The sequence below is a fragment of the Netta rufina genome (genome assembly GCF_964035555.1).
Source record: "Netta rufina genome assembly, chromosome: 3".
NCBI lineage: Eukaryota > Metazoa > Chordata > Aves > Anseriformes > Anatidae > Netta > Netta rufina.
Genome location: NC_140125.1, coordinates 82,595,442 through 82,613,198, shown reverse-complemented (window position 1 = coordinate 82,613,198; position 17,757 = coordinate 82,595,442). Strand labels below are relative to the sequence as shown.

The window sequence follows — 17,757 nt, the reverse complement described above, 5'->3', positions numbered from 1 at the left end:
TGGTGGCTTCTCAGAGTGTGTGTGCATGGGACTTTCATGAGAGATAATGAACAGCGTAAGGGGTGGGCTGCAGCAGCATGGATAAATGGGGAGAAAACCACCAGTGAATCAAAAGATCTTTTCAGTGAAGGGACAGCTGAGCTCTAAAGGAGATGTAAAAAGCTCTGCAGTCAGAATTTGGTCAATAGCGTTTTTAAAATTAAGTCACTTTTAAATGAAGTTCCATATCATTTAGGATGATATGGAATCCATCTGGCCCTTGTATAGCCTTTTCAGCACGAGAAAAGGATCCCCACAGCTTCTACATTTCGTGGTGGGACCCCTGAGCTTCTAGGCTACAATGGGCTATTCTTCTGTGACTGTGAAAGCATAAAGCAGGGATTCTTCAGCTGGTATTTAGAATTCAATATGAAGATACCATTACACCAGAGGCATGCTATTGAGTGTGGTCTTTGGCCCCACTGAACCCCCAACGGCCATGCAAGTGGTGAAAATGCTTTGTCTGCATCTGCACAGCAGGTCCCCAAGTGCCTCTAGCAAGGACCTTTCAATCTTTACTGTGTATGGAGTGAGGTGCTGTAAGGCCCTGCTTGCTGCTGTCCTTCAACAGCTGCGTGGTGGATTTTACCTACCAGCATGTGGCTGCCAGCTGCAGCTTGTGTGAGAGAAGGGGCTGGTGCCTCCTCCGAAGGAGGGGGCAGGCAGAAACATATGTGCACTGGTGTGGCCAGTGTCTGTCCCAGAAGTTAGGTTACATTGCTTGGTGCTGAACAAGTCCAGCAGAGTTTCTCTCAGGCGTGTTCAGGACACGGCTGAATTGCTGGAGGCAGGAATTGGCACGGCCTCTGCCAAATGTGGCGATGCAGGCCCATTGCTAGCAACTCCCAGAGAGCCTTTTCGTCTTCTGGATCAGGAGCAAGACATTCATGTATTGATATGAAAGCTGCCTGGAGGCTGGCCTCATTAGCTCTGGGAGGTACAGAAAACATGTCTCAGGCTTTCCTACCAAAGTTTATTGTATCCCCCATCAATAGCTGTCCACCAGGGTGGTCTGTCAGTCAATAGCTTGGCAACTTTACCTCATGAAGTCCACCATCTTACTGCTGCTGTCTGAGCTCCGTGTGCTGCCCAGCCTGCTTCCAGCTGGTTGCCATCTGAGAAGGGTGGGAGAGTACTGCTGTACTGAGGGGCCATGGGACAACCAGTTGTCCCAAGCTTTTTAAAGGGCATCTACATCCATCTAGTGTCCTAAGGAGGAGGCCTGTGACCCTGACAACAGAAGAGGGTGTTACTTTGTCTTCTTTCCTTTACTAAGGATCCCTCATGCCCCATGTTTTCCTTTCTCAGAAGCTCCTGCTCTGCATGGTTGTCACCAAGTTGGTGCTGCAGGGTAAGTGGGACTCTGCCTGGTCATCATCTGTCTGAGTGGGCTCTCCGTAATACTGAGGAAATTATTAAAGCTGAGGAGATACAACCAAAACGTCTTGCATGTTCCTTCTGCAGGACATACCAAGGTCTTCCTGCCCAAGTTTCTGTGGCTTCATAGCTTGGAAGAAAGCCAAGGTGGCTGGCATACACAGCTGTGGCAGACTCACATGTGGGTAACTGCTAGACAGATGTGACTGTCCTGAAAATCTAATGACGAGGGCCAGACTAAATCCTTTGCACAGCTGGGGAATCCAAGTCCTCTGCTGTGTCAATGTGAATGAGTAATAGAAAGGAAAAAACAGTGGCAATGGATTTTTTGTGAGAGGTGGCTTAGCTGCTCAAAGGGTCACAGCATTGTCTTGGATGTCTGATGGAGACCTCCATCAGAAGAAAGCCTAGCTGTTGGTGGAGGTACTGTGCTGAAGTCATGCTGATGCTCTTTCTGTGGATGTTGACCTGTCGCTATTTCTGAATAAAGAAATGCGGTCTGCTGTGGCCTGGGAGGGTGGTGACTTGCACAGAGCAGGTGGTGTGCTTGAGTTTTGCATCTAGTTGACTCTGCTAAATATTGTCGTACAATCCTCTGACAGACCTGGTGGCTGGACCTCTCCCATGTTGTCTCTCCTAGTAAACAATGATACCCTTCTATCTCCCCTGAATAACCCTGGGTGTGTGACAGGCTGGCTGCCTTCCTGTTGTGCTGTCTTTGAAGAGCCCTGCCTGTGAGTATGGAGGGATCTGGCACATCGCAGGGTCTGGCACATGCTTTTTCAGGCTGTGGATTTGTGGCACTCCAAGAAGGGTGCTCAGAAGGTGGTGTTGGAGCCTTGCAAGTTACTGTAAAGGGCGGAATGGCCTGGAGGTGTTGCCCTTGGGCATATCTGCCCTGGGACACTCCAAGGTTGCTCTGGTGTGAAGACAGCGTGAACAGAGAAGGAATTGCATCTGAAGAGCATTACTTGGGGCGCTCTGTGGAAGAGACAACTTCAGTGTATTATCTCATTTGAGACAATATTGTATATACTTGTTAAAAAAAAAAAAAAAAAGGTCATTTATTTTTAGAGGGCATTAGAAATCATTCTAATTGGTTAACTTCTGAATGAGATTTATAGTTCCCTTGCCATTGTTTTGTTAACTTACACTGTAGCTTTTAAACCCCTTTGATGCTAACAAGTGTATGCTTCCATTTCTGTGTTAACCTATTGGCACTTGTACAGTCTTCATAAGTATGTAAGACTTTGCCTTGTTTGCTGAGGGAATTGTTCTTTATCTTTTGAGACACAGTTGGCTACTTAGTTGGCTACTTGGCTACTTCTTGTATCCAAAAAATTTCTTGTATCCAAATATTTCCTGTATCCAAAAAAACCAAGATTGCAAGAATGCATTTTCCATTGAAAAACAAACAAACAAAAAACCAAACAACAACAACCAGACAACAACAACAAGAAAACATTAAGGATGTTTTTAATTTAGTATGCCTGGTAGGAAGGTGCTGAGCTGTGTCACCTTGTCTGAACTCGAAGGATGTACTTGTCGCTCAGATCAGGCTCTGAGATGTTTGCTTCCTTCACTGCCTCCCCAGCCCTGTTGGTATGTGCTGGTTCTGCTGTGACGCAGGGTGCACCCCTAGTGCTTAGGGAACCTCAGGGAGCACTTCACAGCTGGAATGCCAGTGCCCAACATGGCAAGGTGGTGTGAGGGATGGGGACAGGACAGAGCTGTCGGGCAGTGCAGGTTTGGAGCCAGGATCGGACTTGCAGGGTGCCCTGCAGCTTCTGCTCAGTGTTGCCTCAGATCTTGTTCCCTTCCCTGTCTAGAAATGTCACTGCTCTGTGCATCCACTCAGGCTGGCTGTTTCCTCCTTTCCCTTTCCTCTGAATTGCAAGCTTGGGCCACTGTCATAATATGATGCTTTCAAATTAATTAGAATGGAATTTTTGCATGTGACTTAATATTGCACACAGCATTTTTTTTTTTTTCTATGCACATATGATTTGGTATAAAAACATCTGGTATTTATTTGTAGATGTGTCTGGTAATGTGAAGCACGGATGTCTAGCATTGGGAGCTTGGTCCTGTAATGAAAAATTATGGAATGTAATACTTGAGCACATCACATTTTCTTGTTCTTTTGTACACACTGTATGTACATACAGCAAAAGAAAATAGGAGTTTATAGAAACACTGGCATATAGATTGCATCTAATTTGAGTTCTAGGGTGTTTTATATGAAGCACTGTATTTCGTTTTCCCTGATTATTACTGGGGTTGATAATCATAGCTTCCTTGTGTTACAAATAAGTGTTATTTTTACCCTGTTTACACAAAGGAATATGTCTAAAGCTGAAGTCAGGGATTTAACCTCTAGCTTCATCAGGACAGTTAAAAGAGTACAACAATTTTTCACTTGCACTTTTTGCTGGCAGTTGTCCCTGCACTCAAGTGTTTTGTTTGGGCATCTAGGGTAAGAGTTGCAGCTAATATTAGTGATGCAATCATTTTGAAAGGAGTGATTGATACTTTGTTACAGCATTGCTTTATATAACTAATTGCCATCTTCCAAAATAGAACGGTAATCACGGAGAATGTTGTCAGCTGAAAAACCACATATATATAGCACATACATGGTGATTTAGAAAGTGTTATCTTTCGTGTTTGTAAGATGCTGGTAAAGAAAGGGGTGTTGGTTAGGAAGGAAAACAAACAATTTTCCTAAACAACTTCTGTTAAGAATTATCTTTTATTTATAAAGCATTTTTTTTTTAAATTAATAGCAGTAGTTAATACTTAAATCCCAGAATTCTTGCAGTCCTTGGTCGCACCCTTGTTTTGATAAATGTAGTTTAAACTAAAGTTGATAAGAACTCTTTTGTTCTTTAGTCTCTATAATTCTTAAAACATGTAATTCCTTATTTTACAAAGCAGCACATTTCTTTCAGCTGCAGAGCCAACAGCCTTTGCAGGCTGTGACTATCAGCCTTCCCCTTCTGAACAGTTTTGAACGTTCCCTCTTGCCTTCTGACATCATCTTCCACAAGTGTGTTAAGTTTTGATGAACTTGCTGCCCATGTGCCCACATGGAAGAGTCTGTTTGTTCCAAAAAAAAATAAAATCAGAATGTAATGCTTTTAGAGGAAACAGGAAAAACAAGGGTTATATGTGTAAAATTCTAGACCAACTAATAACAAAATACATACAGGATTATTTTGTAAGGTTTATTTTTCATTTTGAATAGTTGGTCCTATTAAATAATTGGTTATTTACTCTGCATGTTTTCTGTTTAATTTTTCTTAATTTCCAGCATTTGTTTCTTCTCTGTTTTTGCCCCTATCGTTTATTTTCTATTGTGTTCTCTTTGCTTGTCCCCTCTCATGGAACAAAACAAAGCCTCTTTTCAGACCTTGCTGTTGGAAGTTCTGTCATTGTATTCCAGTGCTGATGCCCAGACCTCGTTACCAGAAAGTGCAGTTGTGAAGGCTGTGGCAGTCATTAAGTGGCTGGTGACATCCCAGCGAGGGAGACCCAAACTATGAGAAGAGATGAATTTACTCTCGGTAATTACTGCCCATTGCTTCTTGCGAACTGGACATCAGAAAACCTGTTGCATCTTCTTCGGTGTCACCTCCATTCTGGATTAGAGGACATTTCCACTGAACATGGAAAGTTTTTCTAAGCTGTGGGAGTGAAACAATTGAGCAGCCAGAGCTCTTAAATTACAGACCAGGCTTTCATGACATGGTTCTTGCTAGTTTCCAAACCTGCACATGAAAGCATTTGCATATTCAAATTGGTAGCTGTACATCTGTATACTTAATTTGTAAGTAAAAGGATGGATTTTTTTTTTTCATACAAAAACCATTAAAGCTTTGCAGAGAGCTTGGTTGGAAAAAAATTGCATTTTTATGCTTTTTCTGCCAATATTTGGAAAACAGAGATGGTAGCAGAGGGGGGGAGAGAAGGACAGAATCTGTGCTTCTGAGAAGCTTTCTGCTTCCCTGTTTGTCTGCTGACATGTAGAGGCTATCAGCTATATGAGGTGGTGGTGGGGAATATATTAATGTATTTTTTTTTCTTTAGTGGGGTTCCTGCTGGGTCATAGGACACCAAGCCTTTGTAAGTGCTCATTAGTGCATGTGACAGAGAGGGCTGCCCGCAATTTAGCTGCTACATCCCTGCAGCAGGTATTCCCTGGGAATCTGCTTAGAAAAAGGGATGGGATAGGAAAGGAGAAGTTGCAAAGGTTCTGGAGAGTCCTGGCTTTTTAGCAGTTACCCTCAAACACAAAATGTGAGAATTGTGCGTGGGTGCCTTTCTCAATCTCTTTTCTTCTGCTGAGGTGACAGTGGCTGTTTGGGAAGGGGCCATGTGAAGGACACAGCTGGATCAGGGCAATTTGCGTTGCCCTCTGCCTTTGCTGTGGCACTTTCTGTGTGGCACCTAGTAGAGATGTTCCACCAAGCATGTTTGTCTCATGTGCAGTAACGTATGTACACAGCTTTTTTTTGTGTGTGTTCGCTCCTCCAAGAGCAGGTGAAACCACAGTGACCACTTTTGAAACTGATGTCCTTTGGCCTAGGAGGCTGGGTTGCAAACGCCTTCTTCCTGATCCTTGAACCTGACCTAGCCCACGCTGCGTGTCCCTAGCAGTGCCCTTGAGGCCTGTCTCCCCCTGTCCTCTTGCCTTTACGGGTATTTATTGACCTTGCTGGCACTTGGCTTGTTTCTGGACAGGCCCGTATCCTGCCTTGTCAGTGGTTATTTCTGCAGGCAGTCTCTTCCAGCTTTTGTACACTTACCCACTTAGTCTCGCTGGTGGCTTGCTTGGTTAATGAGAACAGTTTCCTTATGAAATGTCTTGAGACTCTTGCATGGCTTTTCTTGCCTGCTGTTTGGGGACGCTCATGCAAATTCATTTACAGTTTATACTGAATGTAAGGATTATGTTGTAATAAAGTGACTGGGAATGTGTGCCAACTTCCTTCAAGCATAAACAAAATGACTGAATTGTGCTGTAGGCTTTATATTAGTAACTAACAGGGTTATAGGTCTAATTAATAGGTCTTTTAACATGGTAAGAGCTAATGCTTTTAAAGAGCTAATTGCTTTTAAAGGCACAAAAGTGCCTCTGATATCATTTCATGGCTGTAGCTTTTCTTTAGTAGATGGCCGTGGTATTTGCCAGGATAGCTTAAATCAGGCTTTGTTGACATCCTTATTTTTTTTTCCACTGTGAAAAGAAAAATAAATTATTTAAATCTTCCTCCTCTGTGCCTCTCAATAATGGAATTACAAATACTGTATCTATTTCACTTCTTATTTTATACTCTTTGATATTTGTAGAGCCTGAAGTAATCTCACACAGGTTTTATTCTCTACGTTGGGAGATTAGTTACAGTGGTTCTCTTAGAAGATTACACAAAAAGTGTACTTTAAAAATGTATATGATGTATTTGAATATTTTTTCCAATAAGCAGCATGAGAGTTGTAGAGAACATATTTTGATTTTCATGATTGATGTTAATTGTAGAGAATAAAAGAACTAAAACTGCAGAGGAAAACCAAAGTGCCCGTATGGAGACAGGTGATGTGGAAGTCATTTAAAAGGAATGAGAAAGGTAGATAACTCAGCAAGGGACAGAGCCAAAAATATGAGAGGAGATTCAAGTGGGACCGTTCATTCCCTTGTTTTCCCAGCTTTGTGCAGTGTGTTTTGTGTGCACCTAGAGTTTTAAACACAGAGTTGAATGGAATGGAAACATACTGAGTGAAAGATACAGAGTCAATTTGGAAACCGACTTCTCTTTTCATTCAGTGATGTAAAGCTTCCAGCCCCTCTGAAAGTGTGCATGAGCTGCTGAGGTGCTTCTGAAGCAGTGCAGTGATGTGACTGTACTTACACAGTCCACCTAGCTACCCTCATCCCCTTGTTTTTCCCTCTGGCGGATTTGGCACTTCCAGGAACTGACTGCTATTTTCCTTTCTAAAACATATGCTTTTAAACTAGAAATTTATGTATATGGGGAAAAAAAAATACATTTTCAAAACCTTTGGGAGTTCTCATTTAAGTAGAATGAATTAAAAGGAGTAGGGTGGCAGAACCTGAGACAACACAGGCTACCTCATTTTGTCAAAGCAGAACTAAAACCAAAAACTTCTTCTGATATTACTTCCTTTGTTTAGCTAATAGTGATAATAAATGATCTATTTGAAGATTTAAAACGGAATGCCGTGAGACTTACCTTTCAATAAAAGCAATAAGCAGGTGTCTGTATTTTATGGTCGCGGAATAAAAGCTAAAAGCCTGCATTGAGACTGTTGAACAGTACAGACACTGGAATACAACAATCACCAAAAAACGGGGAAATGCAACTAGTTTTGTCATTTTGTGGGGGACTGGCTTCGTGGCTGCAGTTTTCAATCCAGAATTGTAATTCTCCTTTTTTGGGAAGTGGAACAAGATCACATTTATCACTAAAGAATCTGGAATGGCAAATCAAATAACTTTTATTTTTTTTTGCAAATGTTCTAAAAGCGTATCTGTTACAGTTATAACACCTGTTTTGATAATAAATTATTTCACGTATACATACACAGAGGCCAGTAATCTATACACCATTTTAGATAGAGTGTGTATGTATATCAGTTTACCATAATTATAATTTACCTAATCAGAAGTAGAATATAGATGGAGTCTAAGTGGCTCTGTAGGAACAAGATGTCCTATTAAAGGAAATGTCATGAAATATTTTAATCTTCTTAGCTAAGAAATGTTGCATATAGTTCGGGCAGATTAGTTTTTGGCATAGTATCTGCACTCTCCTATCTTTGGTGTAGTGGATTAGAATAGTAAGTGTAATATTCTAATAGTTGCCACAATAATAGGTACAGTATTCTGATTATTGTTACAGTTTCCTTCCTGTTTTCTGCAGTGACAGGTTGGGGTTGTGAAAGGAGAGGGAAAGGTCATGCTCAATAAGGTAAAATCTTACTTAAATATAATGAGGTTGTATCTGGAAGCAGTATAGGATAAATAGTACAGTAATGAGGATATGTCAAAAAACAGTATAGTGTATGTGTGTGTATATATATACTTTTTAGGCCTGTAGTCTGGCAGCCCTAAGTTTGGCATTAATTATTTATAGGGGTGTTTAAAATGACAGCTCTTTTTTTTTTTTTTTCCCTAATCTCTACAGTTTTGAGCAGGTAGGAGCAGCAGCTGAAGGTATTAGAAGAAATCCTAAGAGACCCAATTCTCCTTGCTCAGCCCTTTTTGTGCTCACTTAGAAAGTTAGCTCTGTTTTACACCCTCTTTGAAATCACTTTGTACTCTCTGGAAGGGGAACAGAACTTTGCCTCACTTCCTACTTCTCTAGCTTTTCTTTGGAGCATAAGGGGGATCTGTGCAAGTTCGGTAACAATTGACATTCAGAATTTCCCATAAGGTCATAAAGTAGCTATAAGAAAAGTCTTAAGTTGTGGGAAAAGGAGTGCTGAATGTCAGTTCACCGAAAATACTGGATGTTGGTTTGTTACTGTTATCTTTGTCCTTTATGGCTTTTTGAAAATACCAAGTTGCAGGAGAGTGTCGTAGAAAGAACAAGAATTAGAAGAGGTGGGAAGAAAAGGATGCAGTTGCTGCAACAAATGGCAAGATCTAAGCTAGAATAAAAAGCAGAAGTTCAAGCTCAGGCTGAAGTTTCTGTAATGCCTTCTAAAAGTTAGGAAGCACTTTAAACGGGGTGAGAAATATCTTTGTATTGGATATCACTGTCCAGACTTGGGTCTCATTATGTATTGCTGAGGGGCTGCTTTAAATTTCTTAAAGATCAGGTAGAAACCAATGAGAATAAGTGATTTAGTAATAAGTATTATTGATTTAACATGTTCTTGGAATCAAGGTCTTTATTTTCGTAGCTTATCATTTGGGTTGTTTGTCTAGCTTTGTCTAGAAACTGTGAAAGATGAGAATGCCTCTGCTAGGTGCCGTGGCTGTGGGAGGGTCTGTAGGTCACTTCCCAGGCAGGCATCTCAGAGAATGGGATGCTCCAGCCAGGCAACTGCTGCAACCACTAGATTAGGGCGTTCCTAGTTAATTCAGATGGGAAGTCTGTTTCCCCTGTAGTGCTACTTGGCTTCTTGAAAAGAGGAGAGGGATGGGGGAGCTTTTCTTAGTCCCTTGCTTCTGTAGTGCAGCTCTGGGGATGAAAAGTTGGACTGGAGACCACATTGTTTCCCTCTCCTTATCTTTTTCATTGTTCATTAAGTTCGCAAAGGACTTGGGAAGTCCTGTATTTATATTTAAGAGTTCAGCATCCCATGCATGTGATTTGCTCAGTAATTAGTTACCAAAATGGGTCACAGTACCCAAAGGTTGCTTTTTAAAAAAAAAATTGTTTTCATTAGTTGTTTAAATCTACTTAGCCTTTGTACAAACTAAAAATTACTTATGAGAATCACTCTTAACTTTGTAGCTCCTTTGTAGCAGACAAGATAAGTCTGTTTTAAGAGAGCTGCTCTATTTATAGACGTGGTGCTGGAGTTTATCACAAACACACAGCAAAAGTGCTTCCTTTTATCTGCCTTGCAGCTCACTGTGGGTCAGATCTCAATCTTTAAAGCTCACTGGTCCATGGGGAAAGAGAAAGACTCCAGAGATCCGAGTATTATTCTTGTTTGTGTCACTGATTTGCACCATGAATTTGAATAGCATGCTTCAGCTCTTCAGGCCAAGTACCCACCCCTCTTTTCCTTTCTCACAGCCTTTGTGTACCTTGTTTATCAGGTTGTTAACTCTAACCGTGGGTTTGTATGATGCTCAGCACCAGTGACCCCCAGTATCAGCTGAAGTATGGTGTCCTGGGTCTACAATGCTGCTATTAATAGCTTTTATGGAAATGGCCAAATGGACACTGGCTTTGGAAGTGATGACTCTATTTGCTTGGGCGTTTCAGAAGTTGCTGCTGACTTATAGCTGTAGTCAGCAAAGTGCTGTTTTATGGGGGTGACACAGTATGTTTAAAGTGGCTGCGGTGCTCAACATGGTGCATGTACCAGAACCCCAATAGCAATGGTTTATGGCCAGGCTTACTTAAAGAAGCTTTTAAGGTCAAGAATGTGAAGATTGTATTTTCAGCGTACAGTTTTAGTAGATGTAATAATCCAGTCTGACAAGTAATTATATTGCTTGCTAGTGCAATGCTTTTTTTTTCTTTTTTCTTCATTGTTCTCAGTGACAAAAGTTAACTAATAGAGCCTCTTTGAAGACAATATTAAGACTCCCATAGGCTTTGTTAGGCAGCTGTGTAAAAGGACCATGTTTGTTTAACCCCCAAAAGCCAAATCCAAACTAATCCTAATCAAAACTCAGTAGTTAATCAGGTGGTCTCTTCCCCTGTTTCAGCTGTGATACTTCTATAGTTGTGACAGTTTTTATTTGGGAATGAATGAGGCCTGAATTTTTTATTCAAATATTTGTGAAAAACAGGTGGAAGAAAAGATCGCTATAGAAATTCACAATTTAAGTTTAGAAAAAGTGTTTCCCACTCCTCCCTTTCACTTGCATTTCATCCATTCTTGCATTTTATTTTATTTTTTTCAGGAAGAAAATGACAGATTATAGGGACTGGAGTTTTTCTGTTCTATGTTCACACAGCCTGTAGAAGCTGGATTTTGTCCTTTACTGTAGTCAGTGAGCTTTCCTGTAGTAATAGTGTCAGAGGAACTCCACTTCTCTTTCAAAACTGTTAAGCTATTCTGTTTGGTTCACCAATGTATCCCCTAGTTTTTCTGACTATGAACATTCTTGCATTTAGCATTTCTACCTTTTAGTGTATTACACATCTAATTTACACATATATTGTATATTTATTAGTATATTTACACATCGACCACCTTTTAGTATATTTACACATCTGTATATGCATATACATCCATATATATAGTATATAGGGATACCATACAATTATTATACTTGCATAGTGATGCAGAAAGAAAGATCATACTCAGTTCCAGAATTAGTGGCTAGTACTGCAGGAATGACAAAGCTATCTTTTCCTCATCACTCACTGTTTTAAAATACAACATAATCCATATTCCTTAAGGGAGAAGAATGGAAGTAAAGGTGAAATTAGCTTTCCTTGAACCGAATTTATCAGTAACACCAGTGAAAGTGCACTTTAACAGCTGGAGATTAATCAGTTAGTGTGGTTTACCTGTGATAGGTATCAGCTATGAACTGCTAAATGTGCAATGAAACAGACGGGAGGTTAAGATTTCATAGGAAAGATTTTTGTGGGGAAGAAATACAATTACAGTATAAAGTGGCTATTGATGAATTAAAACTCAGACTGACAGAACCTGAAGAAGATTTTTTTTAACTGTGTAAAACAGTGATTAATGTGAAGGGTCACATATTCTTGCATGCTGAGAAAGGAAGCAGTTGGTCACCAAAGAAAGGCCTAAGAAAATATTTACATACAATTCTTCTCTGGTAAGTACTTGCCACAACATGAGGCTTCTCAGTGCTTAGTGAAATAATCCAAATCTGGTTTCTTTCCATATAAATTGTGTCCTCATAATTCTACGAAGTGTATAACGAGCGGCATTCGTTACAAGAATTGTTTTTAATGGCTCCCCTCTGGAAGAGCTGGAGTGTCTTACATCCTCCATGTTCCTAATAAATAAATGCATCTCTGGTGGGTGGGATAAGAAGATATCTCTGGTAAGAGACTGCAATCAAGGAATGTTTAATTATATTGAAGAATGGGTTTTCTACTGGGAGGCTCAGTTTTGTACTGAGATAAGTAGGCAAAAATCTGTATCGACTGTGAAGAGCATGTGTCTGAGTTTCAGAGGTCAGAGTTGACTGTATAGTTTGGAAATGCGAGTATTACACTACGCCCTGTAAAGCTATCTGGAGGGTGAACTATTTACTAGTAATTAGAAATAGATGTTAATAAGATTTTAATGGAGTTCAAGTGTGTTGTTAGCTAAGACCTTAATGGAAACAAGTGTTTTCTGGGGAAAACCTGTTGGAGAGTGAGCTTACCACTTAGTAATCTGGAATGCTAAATAAGTTTGAAAATTAGTTTAAGTGACTGTGTTTATTAGCAGAGGTTTACATTTTCTGGGGGGAAGAAAAGAGGTTTCCTTGAAAGTACATGTGGAAAGCAGCAGTTCTTCAAATTTTAAACAGAAAAGCTGAACAACTGAAAACCTCAGAACATGCTGGAGAAGCGACATATTTCCATATTTCCTGCAGCCAGAGTAATAGTTGGACTTCTTTTTTTTTTTTTTTTTTTAATGGACTGTGTTTATTTCCTACTGATAATTTTTCAAGCTTGATATTTTATGAATCTCACTGTCAATGTGAGATGAAATATTTTTTTAAATGTCTTTCTTCTAGGTTGTTTAGAATCTTCTTACTAAGATGATTCTAATATTGCTTTTCCCCTTCTCTCTTTTTTTCTTGATTGTAACTTGTTCCCACCTATGTGTTTTTATTTTTTGATACACAACTAGTGCTTGCTAAGTGTATTTTTGAAAAAGGATTGAATTTATCAGAAAGTCTCATTGGAAGTCCCATGTTTTGGTCTTGTCGATAGATATGTAAAAATGAAAATCTTAATTGACAACCTTTATTGTGCTTTTTTTTTTTTTTTTTTTTTTTTTGTCTTTTTCCTCTATGCCAACCATATGGTATCAAGGCGTGCTCATTATTGTCAGTGGCTCTTCCTCTTGGTTGTGCCTTATTTTGCCCAGAGGTTATAGGACAGGCAGAGATGAGGATGCCTGGCACCATTGCCGTGCAGATTACATACACACCAAATACTGCTTCACTGGCATCGTTCTCTTGTAGGACATGCAAAGAAACTGGAACCAAGCAAAGTGCATGAAGATCTGACCTACTTTATCAGCTGAGGTTTTAGGAATTTTCTTTTGGAACGTAAGCCTATTTATGTCCTGGCCCATGAAATGTTAATTGTGGGTGTGGAGACGTGCAGAACAAGATGGCTTTGAAAGGGTTCGCCACCTAAACAGAAATTGGAGCTAGCAGATTGATAGCGTCAGACCAGGCAATAAAAAGGAGGAGTGAGGAGGGTGTGAGCAGCGTGATGATCTGCGGCCTCAGCTCCTGAACAGCCCGAGTGCTGCCACCTCTGGCCCAATAGCTTTAGTAGGCCTGAAGGCTAAATGGAAGGTGGAGGAGAGATTCGTAGCAGAGCAGTGACGTTTCCATGCAAGCATTTCTCAGGAGTCTTTCCTGGTTGCTCACGTGCTTCTCAGTGATGGCTTTCATAGTGCCGGTCGGCATTATGGCCTGGGCAAAGCTGGGAGGTGCTGTGCTGATTCATCAACGGGAGATGGAGAGGTTGGGCTGTGGAAAGCCTTAGAAGAAAAGGAGCTTACATTTGTTCATCTAGAGCAAACTCGAGAGCTGTCATTGAAGGGTGCAGTCTCTGAGAATTAAGGGAGTGTTTTTGATATGCAGTAAATGCTCACGGGACCCTGAAGATGGCCTTGAGTCTTTGTGCCAGATGCCAGCTGTGCATTTCAGGGCACAGTCTTCTCTTCTCTGAGGTGTGATTTAATCTGGGGAAGCTAAGGAGCTTCCTTTTCTGGAAGGACAGGATGAGCATTTCCTTGGATGTGTGGCCTGCTGCAGATGATCATACCTCAAATTGGCAGAGTGCCCCCAGAGTGCATGCTTTTACTCTATCCTGTCTGTTGGCTTTCCCATTTGCATGGTGCATGGCGGTGGTTAAATTTCAGCAGAGGTGGGTCAGCCAGAGCAGGTTGTTGTTCCAAAGGTGAAAGGCCACCAAAAACCTGCCAAGCAGCTTTGAATGGTTGACCGGAGAGAGAGACGATAAGCTGCAATCTGACCTCCCTTTCTCGGCAGTTCAAATGTACAGAGTCTGCTCCTGGGAAGGATCCAGCATGTTTGGCTGTCTGAGGCAGGAAGGCTGAGCCATGCCTGAAAGCCCAGCCAGCTTTCCGAGTGGCTGCACTGCCCCTGCTCCAGCTTCTGAGGATGCTTCTGACGTACCTCCATGCCCATCATTTTACATAATTGCTGTTGGATTCACAAGCAGCCCAGATCAGGAACAGGACATGTCTGTAAGGAAAGGGTTAACAACCAAGTCAGATGCATGGAGAAATTGTACTTACTGGTCAGCACTCACTGCAAGGTGTTGTTGTTGCCATCGGGGCACAAGCCTAATTCTCCTTTATGTATTTTTTCTTGGGCATTCATGTAGGGACAGGATCCCGAATGGTGTTGGGGTGCATATTATCTTCGTAATTCATCGTCATTTATTAACTTGTATCTGGAGCAGAGAGGTAGGGCGGGTGGAAACTGATAGTGGTTCCATAAGGCTCTTTACCTTTAAAGGCAAAGTCCATATAGTTAGGATTTCTTATCAGAGAATCAAGCACGTATGGTGTGAAAGGATCTGTGAGCTGGACACACAAGGGGCTTATCTTCGAGAGAAAGGTATGGTTTTTCTTACTTAGGGGTAACTAAAAAGGGTCAGTTGTCCCAAGATAAAACGTAGGAACTAGGTGCTTTTGTTTTAATTCTAGATAAACTTGCAAAGTCACCCAAATGGGAAGGTAGGACTGACTTACTTTACTGGGTTTACATTGCAATAAATGTGCAAAGTTTGATTTTTGCTGTGTTTTTCTCTTGGGATAACTGATATTTATTACTTAACCCTAAATATAACCCTGCTTTTTTTAAATATGGAGAGAAATTCAGGCATGAAATACATCTGAAACTGTTCCTGAAGTGTTAAGAACTTAGTATTTTTTAATACAAGGAAGAATTTGGATATACTGGCGTAGTAGTGGAGTACCTTGATTTAGAAAGGACTGCCAGAGGTCATCTGGTCCAGTCTGCCTCCACGCAGAGTAGGACCGATTTTGAAGTTAGATGAGGTTGCTAATCCTGTAATCCACATGTTCTTTATGATACTATAAACCAGTTTGTGGCTTCTATTTTGGTATATTTGACTCTAGGGATGACCTGCAGTTTCAGTTACATCATAACAACCTTTGCACTTTTTAAGATGAGTTCTTTGCTGGACCACTGGTAATTTTTGCCCGTGGCTTAACGGGGTCAAGATTAGACCTAGAGGTTTTGGCTTGTTGGTTTTGTTTTTCTAATGGCAGCTGTGATTAAGATGAAAGATTGCTTTCTGAAGATACATTTTGCAGGGTGTACTGGAAACTGGTAACATCAAACTATAAAAATGGTAGGCTTTCAGTCAAAGAGGAAGCAAGATAGAAAGAAACAAAGAGTAACCTTGATCAGACATTTAGACTCACCAGTTCACAAACCATAACTTCAGTACTTCTACTTTGTCCTTTCACACTTATAATTGACATCATAGGTAGCAGGCTAAACATGAGAAAAAAAAAAAAAGAGAGAGAAATAGAAAAGCAAAGCAAAACCTAGGGGTACTGTCAAGCTATAAGAACTTACTCATGAAGAAAAGTGCTTTTCAAAAATTCTTCATGAACAGTTGTGCTGGGAAGATACATACCATGAAGTTAGTAGAACTGACTGTTGCGAGTTGAATTAGAGATTTGATATAACTACGATTACCAGAACTTGGAATTGTTATTTCTTCTTTAAACAGACTCCTGTGACATTCCAGATTGGGGGGTATGTATAGCAGGAAGGTTAAATTCAAAATATATTCTAGATACTGAAAGTAATTTTAAATATCTTGGTTTGCTTGTTGGTGGTAGCTTGCTTTGATACTTTGACACAGTTGATTGCTAACTGCCTTCAGAGGTATTAAGATATCCTGTATTTTAAAATACTAACAAAGAATTGCTTTCTGTTTAATGTTAATAGCCGTCGTTCTGGCCAGTATACAATGAACCATGACAATTCCAAGAAGACCCCGGATGGAGCGTCATTTGACCGCTCAGGTTCCCAGGACTCCTTGGATGAACTGTCTTTGGATGATTATTTTAAGGAAATTGAAAACATCCATGAAACCAGAAGAAATAATCATGAGGAACGAGAAGCACTTGTAGTGAAAGAGCCAGATGGTAATGAAAAATATTGTTGTGAATGATTACCAGTGTGCTGATTTAGGGATTTTCTTTAAGTGTTATTTCAAGAGATGGCACCTACCAAACACATTTAGATGAAAAAAGGGGCTCTGTTGAACATGCACTGTTGAAAATTTGGTTGCTTCTAATACATAACACCAGAAATAGACAGTGCACTGAAAGTGAACTGTATCAGAAATAAGTAAAAGGCTGGCTTTACTTTAAACAGTATTTGCAGAAAACGAGAAAGATGCCTGTATGTGCAGATCGTAAGAATCATAAAGCTTATTTTGCAGTTTACTTTGTGTAAGTTGTTGTTTGTTATTGTAGCTCTTGTGGATTGAAACCTCATGCTTAAAAGGACACAAGCCAATGATTAACTGCTCAAGTTTAGTGAGTAACTTCTAAACTTTTTTGTCTGTTCAGTTGTATTGGTTTTGTGTCTCTGAAGCATCATTCCTGAGGGCATGATCTTAGAATAAGTTGAGCAATTTCCCTTTTTTTTTTTTTTTTGGTCATATCAGAGAACAGAGAAGTAACATCCTTAATTCCACTCTTCTCTCAAATAGATTTTTTTTCAACACTGCAGTATCTGCCCCTCTGATTCTTACAAGAAGGCCACAGACTCAATAAATTAAAATGGTGAGCTTAGCATTTTCGTGTGGCTCCAGCAGAGCTTGTTCTGCATTGCATGAGTCTCTTTTCTTACTCCAGCTCAGTGATGCTGATGTGCCTTCAGGCTCTGCACTCCCAAACCCACCATTTCTTTTTTACTTACATATAGCCTTCTTCCCCTGGTTACCTCCAGCTCCAGCTGCTGAATCTGGCAGCGCTGGCACGAAGCCCAAGCATGAAGCCAAACTCAGCTCAGCTGAGTTGATGAGCTTGAACAGATGTTGCTGTGCTGCACACCTTGCCTTATGTGTAGCACCTCATTTGAACGAATGCTCCTGAACGTGTGAGACACTGCATCTGGCCCACGGGCTGGCCAGGAAGGGGACTTGAGACACAGCCATGCAAAGGCAAGGCAGGGGAGAGACAAGGTATGCCTTGCTCAGGTCTGCTGTGGAGAATAGACATAGACCTCCTTTCTTAGCCCTAATACCAAAATCTGTGAGTTTTGTTAGAGAGTCAGGATTTGGTGGCACAGCCATTGCAAAATTCATACTTAAAATTTTGTATCTGTTTTCTGAACGCTGTTAATACTCATATTACCCCCTCAGACATACATGTATACTGGGCACTGAGGGAAACTACAGTCAG

At 40.7% G+C, this 17,757-nt stretch overlaps 1 protein-coding gene across 1 annotated transcript in view; it reads left to right on the top strand.

Annotated features, from left to right (window-relative positions):
* The window catches only part of ARHGAP18 (Rho GTPase activating protein 18), a 64,828-nt gene that overhangs the window by 11,506 nt on the left and 35,565 nt on the right, over positions 1-17,757 (top strand). Inside the window, exon 2 of the mRNA XM_084283464.1 lies at positions 16,292-16,491. Within this exon, the coding sequence (XP_084139590.1) occupies positions 16,292-16,491 (200 nt within the window). The remainder of the gene's footprint in view (positions 1-16,291; positions 16,492-17,757) is intronic.